This window comes from Aspergillus thermomutatus (assembly GCF_002237265.1).
Source record: "Aspergillus thermomutatus strain HMR AF 39 chromosome Unknown NODE_96, whole genome shotgun sequence".
Classification (NCBI taxonomy): Eukaryota; Fungi; Ascomycota; class Eurotiomycetes; order Eurotiales; family Aspergillaceae; genus Aspergillus; species Aspergillus thermomutatus.
In genome coordinates, this window is record NW_020798145.1 from 56801 (window position 1) to 72368 (window position 15568).

At 49.6% G+C, this 15568-nt stretch overlaps 7 protein-coding genes across 7 annotated transcripts; 5 read left to right on the forward strand and 2 right to left on the reverse strand.

The window, feature by feature from the left end:
• Positions 1 to 296: 296 nt before the first annotated feature.
• Positions 297 to 3446, forward strand: CDV56_106228 (cytochrome P450; the record flags this gene model as incomplete). The annotated part of the gene is made up of 6 exons (XM_026759847.1): positions 297 to 314; positions 360 to 542; positions 591 to 1494; positions 1558 to 1783; positions 2505 to 2848; positions 2920 to 3446. The coding sequence occupies 6 exons, from the start codon at positions 297 to 299 to the stop codon at positions 3444 to 3446; spliced, it is 2202 nt and encodes a 733-aa protein (XP_026614386.1).
• Positions 3447 to 4470: 1024 nt separating this feature from the next.
• On the forward strand, positions 4471 to 5426 carry CDV56_106503 (uncharacterized protein; the record flags this gene model as incomplete). The annotated part of the gene is made up of 2 exons (XM_026760122.1): positions 4471 to 5049; positions 5106 to 5426. 2 exons carry the CDS (start codon positions 4471 to 4473, stop codon positions 5424 to 5426), a joined length of 900 nt encoding a protein of 299 aa, XP_026614387.1.
• Positions 5427 to 6098: 672 nt separating this feature from the next.
• CDV56_106601 (putative ubiE/COQ5 methyltransferase) lies at positions 6099 to 7144 on the forward strand (the record flags this gene model as incomplete). The annotated part of the gene is made up of 5 exons (XM_026760220.1): positions 6099 to 6302; positions 6353 to 6457; positions 6523 to 6865; positions 6921 to 7061; positions 7110 to 7144. 5 exons carry the CDS (start codon positions 6099 to 6101, stop codon positions 7142 to 7144), a joined length of 828 nt encoding a protein of 275 aa, XP_026614388.1.
• A 754-nt stretch (positions 7145 to 7898) lies between these two features.
• Positions 7899 to 9023, reverse strand: CDV56_106703 (non-structural maintenance of chromosomes element 1 family protein; the record flags this gene model as incomplete). Its single annotated transcript, XM_026760322.1, has 3 exons — positions 7899 to 8165; positions 8221 to 8834; positions 8891 to 9023. The coding sequence occupies 3 exons, from the start codon at positions 9021 to 9023 to the stop codon at positions 7899 to 7901; spliced, it is 1014 nt and encodes a 337-aa protein (XP_026614389.1).
• Positions 9024 to 9409: 386 nt separating this feature from the next.
• Positions 9410 to 11939, reverse strand: CDV56_106788 (uncharacterized protein; the record flags this gene model as incomplete). The annotated part of the gene is made up of 4 exons (XM_026760407.1): positions 9410 to 9738; positions 9802 to 10108; positions 10597 to 11428; positions 11482 to 11939. The coding sequence occupies 4 exons, from the start codon at positions 11937 to 11939 to the stop codon at positions 9410 to 9412; spliced, it is 1926 nt and encodes a 641-aa protein (XP_026614390.1).
• An 828-nt stretch (positions 11940 to 12767) lies between these two features.
• Positions 12768 to 13708, forward strand: CDV56_106972 (SDR family oxidoreductase; the record flags this gene model as incomplete). The annotated part of the gene is made up of 4 exons (XM_026760591.1): positions 12768 to 12807; positions 12873 to 13186; positions 13253 to 13623; positions 13672 to 13708. The coding sequence occupies 4 exons, from the start codon at positions 12768 to 12770 to the stop codon at positions 13706 to 13708; spliced, it is 762 nt and encodes a 253-aa protein (XP_026614391.1).
• A 921-nt stretch (positions 13709 to 14629) lies between these two features.
• Positions 14630 to 15303, forward strand: nctB (negative cofactor 2 transcription regulator complex subunit NCB2; the record flags this gene model as incomplete). The annotated part of the gene is made up of 4 exons (XM_026760679.1): positions 14630 to 14651; positions 14718 to 14744; positions 14869 to 15128; positions 15184 to 15303. 4 exons carry the CDS (start codon positions 14630 to 14632, stop codon positions 15301 to 15303), a joined length of 429 nt encoding a protein of 142 aa, XP_026614392.1.
• Between the last annotated feature and the right edge of the window lie 265 nt (positions 15304 to 15568).

Consider the following 15568-nt stretch of genomic DNA (forward strand, 5'->3'; position numbering starts at 1 on the left):
TATTCTCAGAGGTGTACGCAAAGTAAAGATAGAATATGGAATATGTCATGCCCCGTATATTTATCCTTAACAATCGTTTGGATGTCTAGATCTTCCATCTAGTCAAAACCAACAGACTAAGCTGTTGATCGGGGACCGATGTCACCTCCGACACGCCGAATCGATGGGGTCGGTGATAGTCCAGTAAGCAGTGGTCTGATTGATGTCTTATCATATTGAAACAATATTGCTAATTGCCTGAACTTGGATTTATAGTTGGAGAGGTGATCAAGTGTTCAGTCCACACATCCATCGCCATGGACAGGCTACTCCTAGTAAGTCAGCATGAAACATATCAGCCACTTCTAACCAAAATCTAGGTGTCGGATACAACACGTGGATTCCTCCCTTTGATCGGGTCTATCCTTGTTTTTTCTGTTATCTATCGGCTGCTACAGCTCCTCCGGCACAGAATTACCTACAGGGAGTTTTATCGCCTGCCCGTCTTGGGCGAGAGAGATGGCACCGACCTTCGAGCCGCCATGGAGGAGGGGACCAGGAAAGTAAGAAACATCGAAATGATCAGGAGCCGTCTACTAAAAATCAAACAGTTTCCTGATCGTCCATTTGTCTTGTCACTTCTGGATCCCACTGTGATCCTCCCTCACCATGTCATCGACGAGGTCAAGTCACTGCCCGAAACCAGAGTCTCCATAGAAGCCAACAACCATCGCCGGTTTTTCGGGGAATATACCCTCATGGGCACCAAGTCAGACGAGCTGGTAGCTTCCGTCAAGCAGAACCTAACTCGCAACGTTGGTCCTTTGATTCCTGAACTGATAGAGGAAATTGCCCACGCCACACCCTCGGTCATTGACGTTTCTCCCCGGTCGCCCAGCGTGACTCTTCCGGTCTACAACACGATGCTGAGGTATATCGCGCTGCTGACCGGACGCACCGTCGTGGGACTCCCCCTTAGTCGCAGCGAAGAGTGGGTGAGCTCCTCGATCAACTATGCCGTGGAGAGTATGGAAGCTGGACACCAGCTTCGGGCCTACCCGGCGTCGATTCGGAAATGGCTGGGGCCGCTGCTCCCTAGAGTCCGAAAAGTAAAAGAGCACCAGCTTCGCATCTGTCGAATGCTGGAGGGACTGCTGCTTGAGCAACAGAGGTCTTTCAACCCTAAGGAGAACCTGGACAATGAACGCGGCCGCCTGGCGTCGTGGCTCCTCCAGCACTATGATTCCCCGTCCGAGGTCCCGGTGCAAGTCCTCTGTAAAGACCACATCCTAGCCTTGTTTGCTGGTATACATATTGCTACAAATGCGGTGACTCAGGTCCTCATCGATCTGGCCGCGCGGCCTGAATGTCAGGCGCCACTGCTGGAAGAAATCGAGTCTGTTTTGGGCACGGCAGACGAGCGACGAGATATTACATTGTCCGAGATTGCCAGGATGAGCAAGCTCGACAGTTTCATCAAGGAATCGCTATATGTCAATCCTCCTGGTGGAGTAGGTCAGTACTTCTTCCTTCTCTCCTCGAGCGCCGATTCCCATTCATGACAATCATCTTTTCTAGTCACCCTCATGCGTGAGACGACCGCTCCTTTGCGGCCTTCATGCGGTCCTCTCCTGCCCAAAGGAACCTTGATCGCATTCGCCAACAATCGCTTCGACATGTCTACCGTGCCTTCACACAACCCAGACGATTTCGATGGTTTCCGCCATGCTCGACTGAGAAACGCTGCAACTGGTGACTCAAAGCATCAGCTTCTTATGCCCAGCTCGGAATCTCTGACATGGGGGTATGGGATCCATGCATGTCCGGGGCGGTTGTTTGCAGCCACGGAGATTAAACTGATTGTGATTCATCTCCTTACACGATTCCAGCTTCGGCTGGGGAGCCATAAGAACCGGCCGCCTAGTAGCTCCTATGACTTTCAGATCATGCCGGATCCAAAAGCACAGATTACATTCACGTCAAGGTCCATACGGAAGGTCTGATGGTGGGAGTACAATTGCATGATGAATATTGTACGTGCTTCTCATAAAGAAATCCGGCTCTCTGTATGGAAATCTATATGAAGTACGGATTTTTACTTGAGGTGAAAGGCGACGAGGTTCCGGCAGGCGTTATTCCGAGAATGACACCAAGCGACAACACTGGTGCACGATAAGCAGCATATTGTATTGTAGTGGAGGGACACCTAGGGGATGTTTAGCTATATAAGACTTGGCAGTTACCTCCCTAGTGCCGTCGCTAAGCTTAAACAGAGCAAAAGTGGAGTAAAATGACATGGACCATAAGTGCTTGACAGCCTAATGCTCTCCAACATGGACACTAATGCAGCTTTTGTCTATTCTCCGTCTGCGAGTGGCCAGACGAGGTCAAAATGGACCCTTCATTGCCATGGCGGCTGCACTGCATATACTGGCGCCAAAACATGGCCTCATATTGGCCAGCGATCCAACAACCCTGGATTTCCCATCTATTCTTGGAGCCCCTTAACATTTCTTTTAAAACAGTCCTCCCCGCACACGGATCCTCATGAAGTTGCGAATTTCCTCGTTATTCAAACACCGTGCCATCTGGTCATTCTCTGCGGATCTGATGGCCCTCCATCATCTCCTCCTCAGGCTTTCCGTCTTGATCTCCCTCGCCAGGGCCACAGATACCTGTTACTGGCCAAATGGCAAGGCTGCGCCGTCCAACTGGGTACCATGTCCCAATAGTAAAGTCTGTTGCGCAGTCGGGGAGGCGTGCCTATCGAACAACCTCTGCTATGGTTCCAAGCTGAACATTGCCTACCGCGGCGCATGTACCGACATCTCCTGGCCGATTGCAGATTGTCCGCGCATTTGCTACGAGGGTATATCTGATCTATACATTGGGGCAATGACACTCATTAAACCCTACTGACTCTGCCCTTCAATTCTCTAGAAGTCAGCGATCAATGGGCAAACCTGTACCCGTGTCCCAACAACACCAACCAAGTCTTCACCTGCGGCACAAGCGGCTGGGCCTCGTCTGTCTGCAGTGCAGATCTGGGCCTGTACACCTGGATCGCTGGGAATGTGAGCCTCGCGCAGAATGGCATGTCGAGCTCGTCCTCTGCTGTATCGACTTCATCCTCCGCGACCCAGTCGACGACGACAACCACGACTCCTTCCTCCTCGACTGATTCCGCAGCAACAGCCACCGCCGGGAATTCGGAGCAGGATAAGCATGCTTTGTCCCTAGGGATTGGATTAGGGGTTGGTCTTGGGGTTCCGTTGTTAGCGATATCAGTAGGATTTCTGTGGCTGTGGTCTCGCACACGGCGGCAGTCGGTTAATGGGCAGATTCAACAGCCCGTCGTGCAGTACCCAGCGGGGGCTCCCGGTATGGCTCCTGCGTATCGTTCTAATGGTGGGATGGGGGAGTTGGAGGTTCCAAAGAGCAATTCTTACAGACCGGAATTAGAATGATGTGGTGTATTGTTATTGTTATTGTGGAGAGCGAGTTGTACATCTAGAACATGCCTATTAGCCACCAAACTTTTAATGCTCACTTTAGATATTTCGTTTATAAAGCTTAGACAAACTCTAAATTCATACTCGGTTGTAGTATGCTACAACCCCTGCTAGAATGTCGGCCGATCAGAGGGCGAGGTGCTGGCTGCGAATCGACAAAATATGTCATTGAAAGAGTGAGACTACTTGAACAGATGCTCTTTCCGCTCTTCCTCTTCAGATCATGCTCCGTTACAATGCTGGCTCGACGGACGATATCGAGTCGCGTCCTCTCAGCCGCCGAGAGAGAGCCATTCCCCAGGCTTCTACACATCGTCGCTGCCATTTCTTCCAGGGCGTACAACCCTGAGACAAGCAGTCGTCCCTCGTCTGCCTTCTCTCGCACTCGAATGGCGTGGTGTAACCTACGCCTGGTCGAATGTCGGCATGGTTTCCCACTTTGTCGCCTTTAGACTAAGTCTAACCAGCTCTCTGTACTGCAATGACCCCTGAAGGAGAAACGCGACGGTGTCCTTGTCCATTGCTCGGTAGAGGACCATATTGATGGCTGCGATTAACCTGCTCGGTGCAGTGGGGATGGAACGGGAGAGTGTGAAAATGCCAAAGCGTAAGACCGAAGACGTTCATGGCTATACCCGTGCTGCATGAGGTCATCCAAATCAGCACCACACAAACACACGGGCGCCAGGGCGCACAGCAGAATGGCATGAAGCATATCACAAAGAATCTGAATCACTGAACCCCTCCTTTAGAGCTGACAGAGTTTCGCAGACTATAGCCTGGACTTGATATGTACAAGATGCCAGACTGACATTTTGCATATATCATCTCTGCCCATGGCTTAGGGCAAGACAGCCGGCTAGGAGCGTATCACGTGATCCAGCCCACTATTGCTGTCGGCATCCTCAACTTGGATTTTGGAACAGTACATCTCTCTCCGTATTTGACTCGAGATTCCTGATCTTTATACCTCCACGCAATGAATGGAAACAATCAATCCGGATCAACATACGCTTGCTGGCTTCCAAATGAGATTTGGATGCGAATCGCGTATTTTCTACCTCGGATGCCTGATCAACCCAGATGGCAGCCGTGGATCAAGTATCGCGGGCTGAACAGGATATTCAAGAAAGAGATTGAAGATTACTACTTCATGCACTGGATCGAAGATTCAGAAATCTGGGTGCAATGCCGCGAAAGGGATCCACCGGATTTCCCTGAGTCACGTCTGGATGTGCGTGAATTTTATAGTTTCTCTAGCCTTCTTGATTCTGAAAAGCGCATCGCTGTTTTCAAGGGTCAACATTTGAATCGGACAGACCCGCGAAGCCGTCTGGAATTAATTCGAATAGAGAAAAAGCTGAAAGAATTCAATGAGAAAGGATACCATCCTTACATCGCCTTTTTGATTGAAGACGGAGAGACCAATTTGCTTCCCATGGACCTTTGTTTTCAGCCTTGTGTTACGATGAGTTATTTTACCTTTGACTGGCGAACTTATCTCTCCACTCTGCTCGACGAGCTGCGCCTTGTTGACGAGTATGAAGAGCGCACTGGGGTATTGTTTTCTTAGATCTTGTTTCAGATGATTGTTTCAGTGCACATTCGGGACAGTACAAATCCCAAGCCCGACTCGCAGCGAAACTGGAATGGAAAGTAAAGACGGAAAGGATGACGCCTCTGGAAGCAAGGCTAGAACTGGCGCGGGCAGCAGGAACCGAGCTTGTTGGCCGTGATGGCCGACTGCTCGAAATCCGCAGACGTCGCCGATACCGCTTAGGAGTCAGAACCGGCCAGTTGCGGCCTCTACCACCCTCCCTTGTTCCAAGGAATGTTCTTGAACATCGCTTTGTGCAGCTTGACGAGGAACACGTGTCAGACTTGCTACTGAGCATGGCATGGAACGATGATGGCGCCGTCTATGAAGAGTGGTAGCTAGGATGAAGGCACGGGCTCGTCTGTTGATCATTCGAAGGGCCTTCAACACAGGATGAAACCTTCCAAGGCGTAGTTCTTAGAACAAATTGAGTGTTCACCAGGGTGACAGCCCTGGTTTACTTCGATTTTCCACGGATTACAAACGATCATCTCCAAGTTTTCAAAGGAACCGAAAGCTGTAGGCTAGGGCAGCTCCAAATTGAGGAGAGTCGTCCTCAGTCGAATTGAATCTCGAACAGTGTCCCTCTCCGTGGGGTTGGCTCGCGCCGCGATTGCAGCATAGATCGACAAATGCTTCACAGTCGAGCATAGCTCGTAGGTACATCACTAACCAGATCATATCGTCTCGCCTCTCTGGCATGCGGGAAGATGTCACTGGCTGGATCTCATTGGGCAGTAATCGCACAACTCATGCACTTCGAGGAAGACCAACCAATGAAAAGTCGCATAGGCGCCTGCAACATATTTCCGTCTTATAGTCCGTGCAGATCGACCGAAAGCCGAAGGACGAGCGTTGACCGTATGATGTAGCAAGGCTGATTGCCACCTCTTGAGGTAGGACACCAAGATGCGGGGTTGCTCGGAGGGTATAAGTTGCCAACGTAGCTCCAAGCAGGGTTGACCACGTTACGACCGGAGGAGCTGTCTCGCTATCCCCAAAAAGGCATCATGCAGTCTACAGAAACCATTCAAGCGGTGCAAGGCTATTATGGAGGATTAGCTGAGCGCGGCTCCACGGACAAGTCTGAGGATTACCAGATGAGCGTTGCGAAGGCGTTTGGCTATGACCCGGAGGATTTGAAATCCCTTCCCAAGAATGCCAATCTGGGAGTCAGCTGTGGTAATCCTTTGGCGTTGGCAAGCCTAAGAGAAGTATGTATGACCGGTCAGTCGCCTGTGCACGTCTGACTGCGACAAAATAGGGCGAGACTGTGATCGATCTAGGCAGTGGCGGCGGCATCGATGTCATTCTCGCTGCTCGCAAAGTCGGTCCGAAGGGAAAGGCTATCGGGGTGGACATGACCAAAGTGAGAATCCACTTCTAGGGACAGATGTATGCTTCAGGCAAGAGACTTACTTCCAAATCAACCAGAAAATGCTGGCCCTCGCCCATCAAAATGTCGAAAAAGCTGGCATCTCCAACGCTTCCTTTGTCGAGGGGTTCATCACTGCTATCCCACTCGAGGATTCGACAGCCGACTGCATCATCAGCAATTGTGTCGTCAATCTCGTGCCAAAAGAACAGAAGAGCCTCGTCTTCCATGAGATGTTCCGGCTTTTGAAACCTAGAGGTCGAGTTGCAATCAGTGACATCCTTGCTCGACAGGAGCTTCCGCCCGAGGTCGTGAACAATTTGGCGCTATATGTTGGCTGCATCGCTGGTGCCAGTCAGGTACAGGAGTATCATTCGTATCTGAAGGACGCCGGATTTAGCGGTACTCCCGACCGATCCACTTGCGACTGACCAGAAGATGCTGATGCTATGCGCAGACATAATGATTGTGGACACTAAGGCAAACCTCAATGTCTACAAAGATATGCCGCAGGGGAAGAAGCCTGGTTGTTGTGGCATGTCCTGCTCCGATGTTCCAAACAGCAAGATTCAGGACTATGACTGTAATGAATGGGCGGGTGAGTTGTGCTCGATGAGGCTCCCGTTGTGGCTAACACAGTCTCTAGGCTCTTTCCAGATATACGCCGTCAAGCCTCGTTGACCGTTCTGAACGACACCAGTCGTTGTTTGTTTCGTACTCGGTGAGAAACGCGATTGACATCAAACTACGTCTGGCATTGATATCCAGCATGTATTCATCTAGACTGAGAGGAGAAAATGCAGAGGCAGAGGGAATCCGTCTCTCGCCGTTTTCAACTTTCATCGATGGGCCTTGTATAAGATAATTGGAGATTTTCTGTTGGGGAAAAAAGAAATCAAATGAATGTAGAAGACGCTGATCAAAAGGCACTCTTAGTGAGAATGACACTTTGCCTGTGGTATCCTATCGTAGTATCACCTGATCGTCTGCCTATTGCTGGCTTGAAGCGACCGCAATCAGGTCGCTTAACCCTGTGAAGAACCTGAGCTTTGGTTAATCTTCGGTTAAGCAATGGTCTGGCAAGCGCAAGCTTGTCGCTCACAATTGACAAGCCCATATAGTCCTCGGAAAAGGACGTCGCCTCTACTCAATGCTCATTGTAACCCACTCTGAGGAAGGGGGGCTTATCCGGCTGAGAGTAGTGAAAGTTCACTTAAATCCCGGAGAAGACCGGTACGGCAATGTTGTTCCCCCTGTACTATGTCGAAGTACTGGCGTCGTTAGGCTGCAGACAAGGTCTACAGCAGTTCAACGACGCTGGCCACATAAGCCCTCGGCGTGCCGTATCCTGAGCTCTTTTGTTCGGATACCGAACGTTGCACACCGCTGATTTGCATCTTTGAACGAACGTAATCTTCCCTAGCGAATGCCATTCTCACTCACTCTCGTCGTTCTCATTGGGAACCTGGCTTGCGACCTGTGTGCTAGTGCCGACACCACTTTCGCGCCGGGTGTTAGTACTTCTTCTTCGGCCTTGCATGTATGTATCCGTGGTCGTAATGGCTCTCTCGCCAACGAATTTGTCACCGGGCCAAGGAGCCTTGCATACAGGACACTGCTCAGCCTGCCGCATACGGAAGAAATTGCGAGTGCAAATATCGTGAAGTCGGCCCGAGCAGTCACGGTTGCCGCAACGTTGACCCTTTCGAAACGTCAATTGTCATACTAATCAGCAAGAGCGTAGTTTGCAAACCCACCACCGTAATAATATCCTTGCATGCTGCGCAGAACTTGATCTTATCCACTCTCCGCCCTTCGTCGTTCTCATTATACGTAGCAACAAGCCAGCCACGCAGCTCCATCAGCCCCCGCGGACTCAAACTGTAGAATCCCTTCCGGCTCTTCTCAAGCCAGCCTTCCTCCACAAGCTGCTTCAAGACCATCTCCGCCTGCGACATGGTCAAAGACTGCGCCGCTCCTCCCTGATTTTGCTGTGTGGCGGCCTGGGACTCCCGTCGACTTGCATCCGAGGAAGCCTTAGCAAGCTGCATGGCCTGTATACCACTGACTACCATGGCCTCAGATCGTCGTGTATTGTAAGTATCGAAGATCGCGTCAAGAACACGCTTGATGAAGGCAATCTCGTCTGCCGAGTAGGTGGTGGCTAATTGCATGAGAGGATCACTGGTGGTATTCACAAGAGCATATACTCGTTCAGCTTGCGTAGTTCCGTTTTCTTGCTGATCTATCTGTAACTGGCGTAGGCTACTCCTAATTTCCAGGTCAAACGGAGAAATTGCGGCGTTGGCGGCATTAATATAGGAGTCGAGATCTTCTTGCGACACATCATCCGCGGAGACAGGTTGACCCTCTATCATCATGCACAGATTAGCAAGTCCTTGTAGTCTCTCGTATATGACTTCATACCGTGCGCCGAAAAGATCGCTGCCAGAACAGGTCTGGCTTCCTCGAAAGTCATGGTCGAACGCGCCATGAACGCTTGGAGAAACGCGCGGTTACTATCGTTGTAGCCATTTGCTCCAACATCATTTGCCATCATGTCGTTTGTGACAGTTGCCCTTCGCTAAGTTGATAAGCCAATCTATCGATAAATTTCAGTACAATCTTAAACTTTGGGTTTTTGTGCGGGGAAAGTCATTGCGACGCGATAGAACCAACGCGACCCGCGTATCGGATGCCAAGGCCGAGACGGGCAATTTCCGTCGATCGCATATATGCGCCTATTACTTGCGACGGACTGCTGACTATCAATACTCAAAGGTCGCTAACCTACTACCTTAAAGGAAGGGTGGGTATGATGATGGTAGCTTCTACATTAGAACGAGCTAGCTTTGATATCATGCTAAGCGAACAAGAAGGTACAGATGACAGTTGTCACAATCTCCCCAACGCCGAATATGGAACAGAAATCATAGATGAGACCCCCTAAAATCTCCGCCTGGTAGGCTCCGGACTAGGACTCCGGCTGACACTTCTCGCGTCCCGGCCTCGTTCTCTGAGCCACTTCTTGGTGCTCAAGCGAAGCTCACGGTCGAGCTCGGGGCTGGGATCTTTCCGGTGAATGAAATTGCAGAATCCGCCTCGTACGCATCCTTCGCCACTATTCAACCGACAACACGCTTCTCGGAAATCTGTCACTGGTGATAACTCGCAGTATATCGGTCGTGCTGCGTACCAGCGCGAATTGAGTGCATCGCATGCAGCTTGTGCGTCCTCTTCGTATTTGAATCGCGCGTAGACGTTGCCGATTAGATCTGCATGATAGACTCAGTTAGCGATGGTTCTCTTAAGATATTGATTTGCAACATAGCACTTACGGTCATTGTTGTTGTCGCACACAACCAATTCCTCCAACTCGCCGTACTTGCACATCTCGCACCACACATCCTCATAGAACGCATCGAAGTGGTTTTGCAGCTGGCTAGGGTTCATCTTGTTCTTTGGGTCGTAGGCCGGGTTCTGGTACATGTTGGGCATCAGGATCGTCTGGGAGTATGATGGCTTGACATGCTTGCGGGAGCATCTGTCACCGTGTCTGCAGGCGCCAATCTTGTAGTAAAAGGAGCAATTGACCTTGTCCTGTTCTGTACCGAAAATGGAGGCGAGATAGTTGGCCATGATGATCTGCCGATGGTAGAATGAACACGGATCACTTGTAGTACGAGGAACGATGAGGAGGCGAAGAGAGGACTGTAGGTGACCCAAAGAAGAAAGTGAGGATGTAAGAGGGGGAAAGAGTTGGTAAGATGGTGCTAGAGCAGGAGATGAGGCTATATGTCCCTTCGCATAGCTTGAAGATTCTGGAGAGCTCGATCGCGTGGCGGAGATGCTGACTAACTCTTGTAGGAAGTTTCTGGCCTCAGGCCACAAATTACTGGAACATTAATTTTCCGTTGGGGCATAATTAGTCATTGCTGCATTCAGTGTTGCATAAATTTTCACCCTCCCCATCATAACTCTTTTGCATCTGCATTCGATCATTGAAGTGGGCAATTGTTCTATGCATATCAGGGGTGAAGTAAGACGACATCTCGCTATGCATACATCTAAAATCTAAGTCGCCAAATCTAAAATCGGGTCTTGCTCTTGTGTTCTATCGCAAGCCCACTCACATCTACATCAGGCTCAACTCCCTTCACCATTTGCGCAATCACTTTCCCAGTTCCCAATGACAATGAGATACCCCACGGACCATGGCCTGACGCAATGAAAACGCCTCCCTTTCCTCTACCAGTCTCAGTTCTGTTTCTAGAACCAGTTTTGAGCTCGCCTAGCAAGTCATCGTCAACTCTAGCGACGAAGGGAACTCCACGCGCGGAAACGGGGCGGAAACATAGGCCTTCACGCAATATCTCCAAGTCATTTGTGTTGGCAATGTTGTCTGTCGATTCCACACTGTCTTCAGTCAGTCCTCCCATCAGACGAACCGCCACCTTTGTCAATCGTGTTATCTCCTTCTGTTCCATTATCCTGCACGAGTCTTCCGCCTGAGCTGGAAGAGGGATATGTGTGTGGTTCAGACCGGCTATGTAGATCTCTCCACCTTGGCGAGAGAAAATCTCGGGACAGAAACCGCTTGAAACAGGGTGTGACATAAACACGGCATGACTGCGGCCAGCGTATGTTACCCTCTCGTCTTCGAGCGTGTATCTAGGGGAACGAATGACAAGAGAGTATCCAGCCAAAGAGGTGATTGGAATTGAAAGACGAGACGAAGGGAACAGATCATGATAGACTTGTGGTGTCCAGGGTCCAGCGCAAATGATAATATTTGTGCATGGAAGCGTGCACTCGGCCCGAGTAGCCAGATTGACGATTCTGACCCCGGTGATCGTGCCACTGACTTGATCTGTAATGATGGATGTGGCCTTGGCCGGATTGTGCAATCTGACACCGCGGGACAAAGAACTCTCCAAAAGAAATTTTGACAACCTCAATGGGTCTCTGGAAAGCCGTCAGTTCATCACGCGCCAGAGTTCTCAATGATCATGACTAACACTTGAGCAACAGTGTCGTCGTCGCTAATCTTCTCAAGAACCCCTTCCTTCTGCTTCGTCAACCAACCCGGTACCTCCGCATGAATATGGCTGCTGGAGCTGGCAGTTGTTTCTGCTCGACTTGTTCCTGCACTTAGCCAGTCATCTCCATGAGCGCCTCCTTTCTTCTTGGCGGAGACGTCCAGGCTCAGTGCTGTGCCTTTCATGTATCCCCATTTCTGCGCACCTCCATGCTTGGCGGCCAGCGACTGATGCAGATTGAAAGAAAGAGCTCCCAGGGGTGCAAGGGCTGGCGCAAACCAGTCCTTGGCTAGGAAACCTGCAGCATATCCCGATGCAGCACTGAACAATTGAGACGATGCCTCAACAATATGGATCTCGTCGGATGATACATTTTCAGATAGGTAGTAGGCGATTGAGGATCCGATAATGCCTCCTCCAAGGATCACAGTGGACATATTGCCGTTCCGGGTGTTAAGGGTCGTCCTAGGTTGATTACGTCGCTATGCCCCTGGACGTCATCAGTGATTTGTGTGAACAATAGCCTTAGAGCATACTTTTACTTACATCAAACAGCAAAGTGCGTCCTTTGTCTGTCAAGATTGTATTCTCGATAGACTTGAATGGTATATGGAAGGCGAAAGAGTGGAGTGGTGTCTATAGCCGGGGTAGGACTGCGGCAGGCCCTGAGGATGTTGATCCACAGCCTTTGAACGATGCTGGGCACTTGATTCGTGCTTATGGAAAGGGAGCTCTAGAACTATACACCTCCCTAAGTGCCGGAATTCAGCAGTGACATTCTTTCTCCCCGAAGTCCTAAAGTCGAGAATCCAGTGCGTAGCTGCCAGCAGTTCTTGCCACTGTGAAGATATGGATGCCGTGTCTGGGCCTAATGTTCTCCATGGGTCCGCGGTAAATAAGGATGGCTCAGGGCATGCATTTCACCAGCAAGGCGGACGAAACTAGATTTTCTTGCTCGGCACTTTAAATTTGGCTTTAAGACTCATGATAATTGTAAACAGGAAGGTTTTCTCTGGGCAATTGAGGAACTTATTAAGATATACTGATAGCATTGTGCGGCATCTTCGCCGACAACCCCGCGTTCCCCTCACTGCAGAAATTACATCACTGCCGCTGGCAGCATTTTTCTTCGTCCCTCCCGACAACTCGATTGGTCCTGCTCATTCTTCTTCAGTACTAGAAGTACAACTCAAATTCCTGTAGGCTTCTAAGCTCGCTGTACTCGCTTTTATTTGTCGCTTTCTTTTGTCAATCTCGGAGACAAAATGTCGGGCAAAACCATCATTGTCACCGGCGCCTCGAGAGGTACTTTCATGAAGCATCCCCTCAAATACACACATACTAACTCACATTACGCAAACTTATCTCAGGCATCGGACTTGCCATTGCAAAATACCTTCTTACCGCGCCACAATCGCACAATGTCGTCGTGATCGCTCGCAGCGTCGAACCTCTCCAGAAGCTCAAGGAACAGTACAACAAGCAGGTCGAGGTGCTCAACGGCGATCTGGCAGATTTCTCTCTCGGCCAGAAGGCAGTCGACCTGGCTATCAAGTCCTTTGGCCGCCTTGATGGGATGGTCCTCAACCATGGAATACTCGGACAAGTCGGTAAAGTCGACAGGGCAGAGCCTGAACAGTGGAAGCTCGGATTTGACGTGAATTTCATCAGCTTTGTCGCGTTTGTAAGACATGGCCGTTGCTGGATGTTGATTTTCGAATGCAAAAGGACTAATTGACTCCTATGATAGGTCAAAGCTGGTCTACCGGCCCTTCGCGAGGCCAAGGGAAAGATCATCTTCACTTCCTCTGGAGCTTCGGTGTCCGCCTACCGAGGCTGGGCTCTTTATGGAGCAACCAAGGCTGCGATGAATCATCTCGCCTTGTCTTTGGGCGAAGAAGAACCCGATGTTACCACCATCTCGATCCGGCCCGGAATGGTTGACACTGAGATGCAGCGCGAGTTGAGAGAAGACCACGCTACGACTCTTGAGCCTCAAATGCATTCCAAATTTACAACTGCGCACAAGGATGGAAAGCTACTGAAACCCGAACAGCCCGGCCATGTGATGGCTAAGCTGGTCCTTGACGCTCCAGCTTCACTCAGCGGAAAATTCCTCTCGTAAGTCATCTGTTTATTCATGCTAAACGCTAACTAACGACGAAATAGATGGAATGACGAAGCGCTAAAAGACTTCCAAGCATAAATATTCATCTACAATTGAGGCCTGTATATGACCGTCAGCACATATCGCAACCAACGAGCAGATAGAAATAAACGGCAAGAAATTGTAAATATAATCAGCCGAAAGATGAAAAGCAGGTACATTTTAGAAGCATTAGATGCAGAGCACCTTCATACTTAGCATGGAATGTAGGTTACTCATCATATACATTGGGGGAAACGGTGAGAAAAAAGGCATCCATACCTATAGGTTTATGCTAATGCCGGTGCACGTGTGAGGACATTCAGACCAGCCCTTAAAACAAACAACGTCCAACATCTGAATAAAGAGTTTTGGCCAATGGAACCGAAGAAGTTCAGCTTCTCATGAAGTCAAGGTCAACCAGCTATACCCTAGATAATACTTCAAGCTGTTAGCTAGAGCCATGGAGACTTTAGACTTTGAATGCAATAGTGAAAGAGGAGATATCAGTTGGTCCGTTTGGCTAGGACAGTGTTCGTCACCACAGAGTGGTATGATAGGGGCGACAACAAGGTTCATCATGTAGGATTGCAAGAATTTTGATAATGTGGCTAACATACCTTCGACAGTTAGTGCTGCTTGCTCTATGGTTTGAGTAAGAGCAACTTATAAGATCTTGTCATTGAAGACCTTGGAGACATTTCGTCTCGCTTGTTGTTGTGTGAGAGGGAGAAAATGTTGCAGCAGAAAAAAAAAAGCTTGCAGATATAAAGGTTGAAGGCGGTGTATTTCTGCCCTTGTTCTTTATCCCGTGTCGAGTCTCCACGCGTAGCAGGTGGGATTTCATCAACTATTTATCAAGACTAAGAGCCATTTGCCCCACGCGGACTTGCTATCACAAGATATAACTTTCGAGCTTCACGGGGTTTTGCGACGTATGAACTGCCCCTTTGTCTGAAACGATTTCGTGCTTTATCTACCATGTCTGATAGAGAGTTCAGCTGTATGTACTCTGTACCTTCTTTCCACCCATTTCTTGGCAGCCCGGCTGACACTCCAACTCATACAGCAAATGATGACCTATCGCTTCCCAAAGGTATGTGATCGAAACCCGCGTTGAGTATATCGCCTTGTCGCATTTAAAGCGATTATCGCTTCACGGCCCTTCATACTCTTGCGCTCCATACAAGCCTACATGTAACTTACTTTATTCCCCACAGCGACGGTCCAAAAGATCATTACAGAGATCCTACCACCATCCTCCGGTCAAACATTCTCCAAGGACGCTCGAGATTTGCTTATGGAATGCTGCGTCGAATTCATTACGCTGATCTCCTCCGAGGCCAACGACATCAGTGAGAAGGAAGCCAAGAAGACAATCGCTTGTGAACATGTGGAGCGGGCTCTGCGTGATCTTGGATTCGGAGACTACATCCCCGACGTTCTTGCCGTCGCAGAGGAACATAAGGAGCAGCTGAAGGTTTGTATCCTGCAGCACTTGCTCGGAAAGACAGCTTTTGCTAACGAGTGAATAGTCGCGAGAGAAGAAGCAAAGCAAGATGGAACAAAGCGGCCTGACCGAGGAGGAACTGTTACGACAGCAGCAGGAGTTGTTTCGCTCGGCCACAGAAAAGTACAATGCTGCTCCGGAATGAGCGCTCGAATCAATACCAGGATACGCTTCACGTTATTCGAGTCTTGCTGATCAAATAGACCCATACGTCTCGGAGTTCTTTGTGCTTTGGGTTCCACTTTCGTACTGATGACACGCACATGCTTTGAAGGGGAAAACGGGTTTGGAGTTTAGGTGGTTATTCAAGTTTTGACTCGGGAAATGCTTAGCAGGCTTGCGATTGTGTTGTCTGCCGTTTGAGCCTTACTTAGATGGAACATCTTTTAACTTACTTCAGTCCCTTGTGC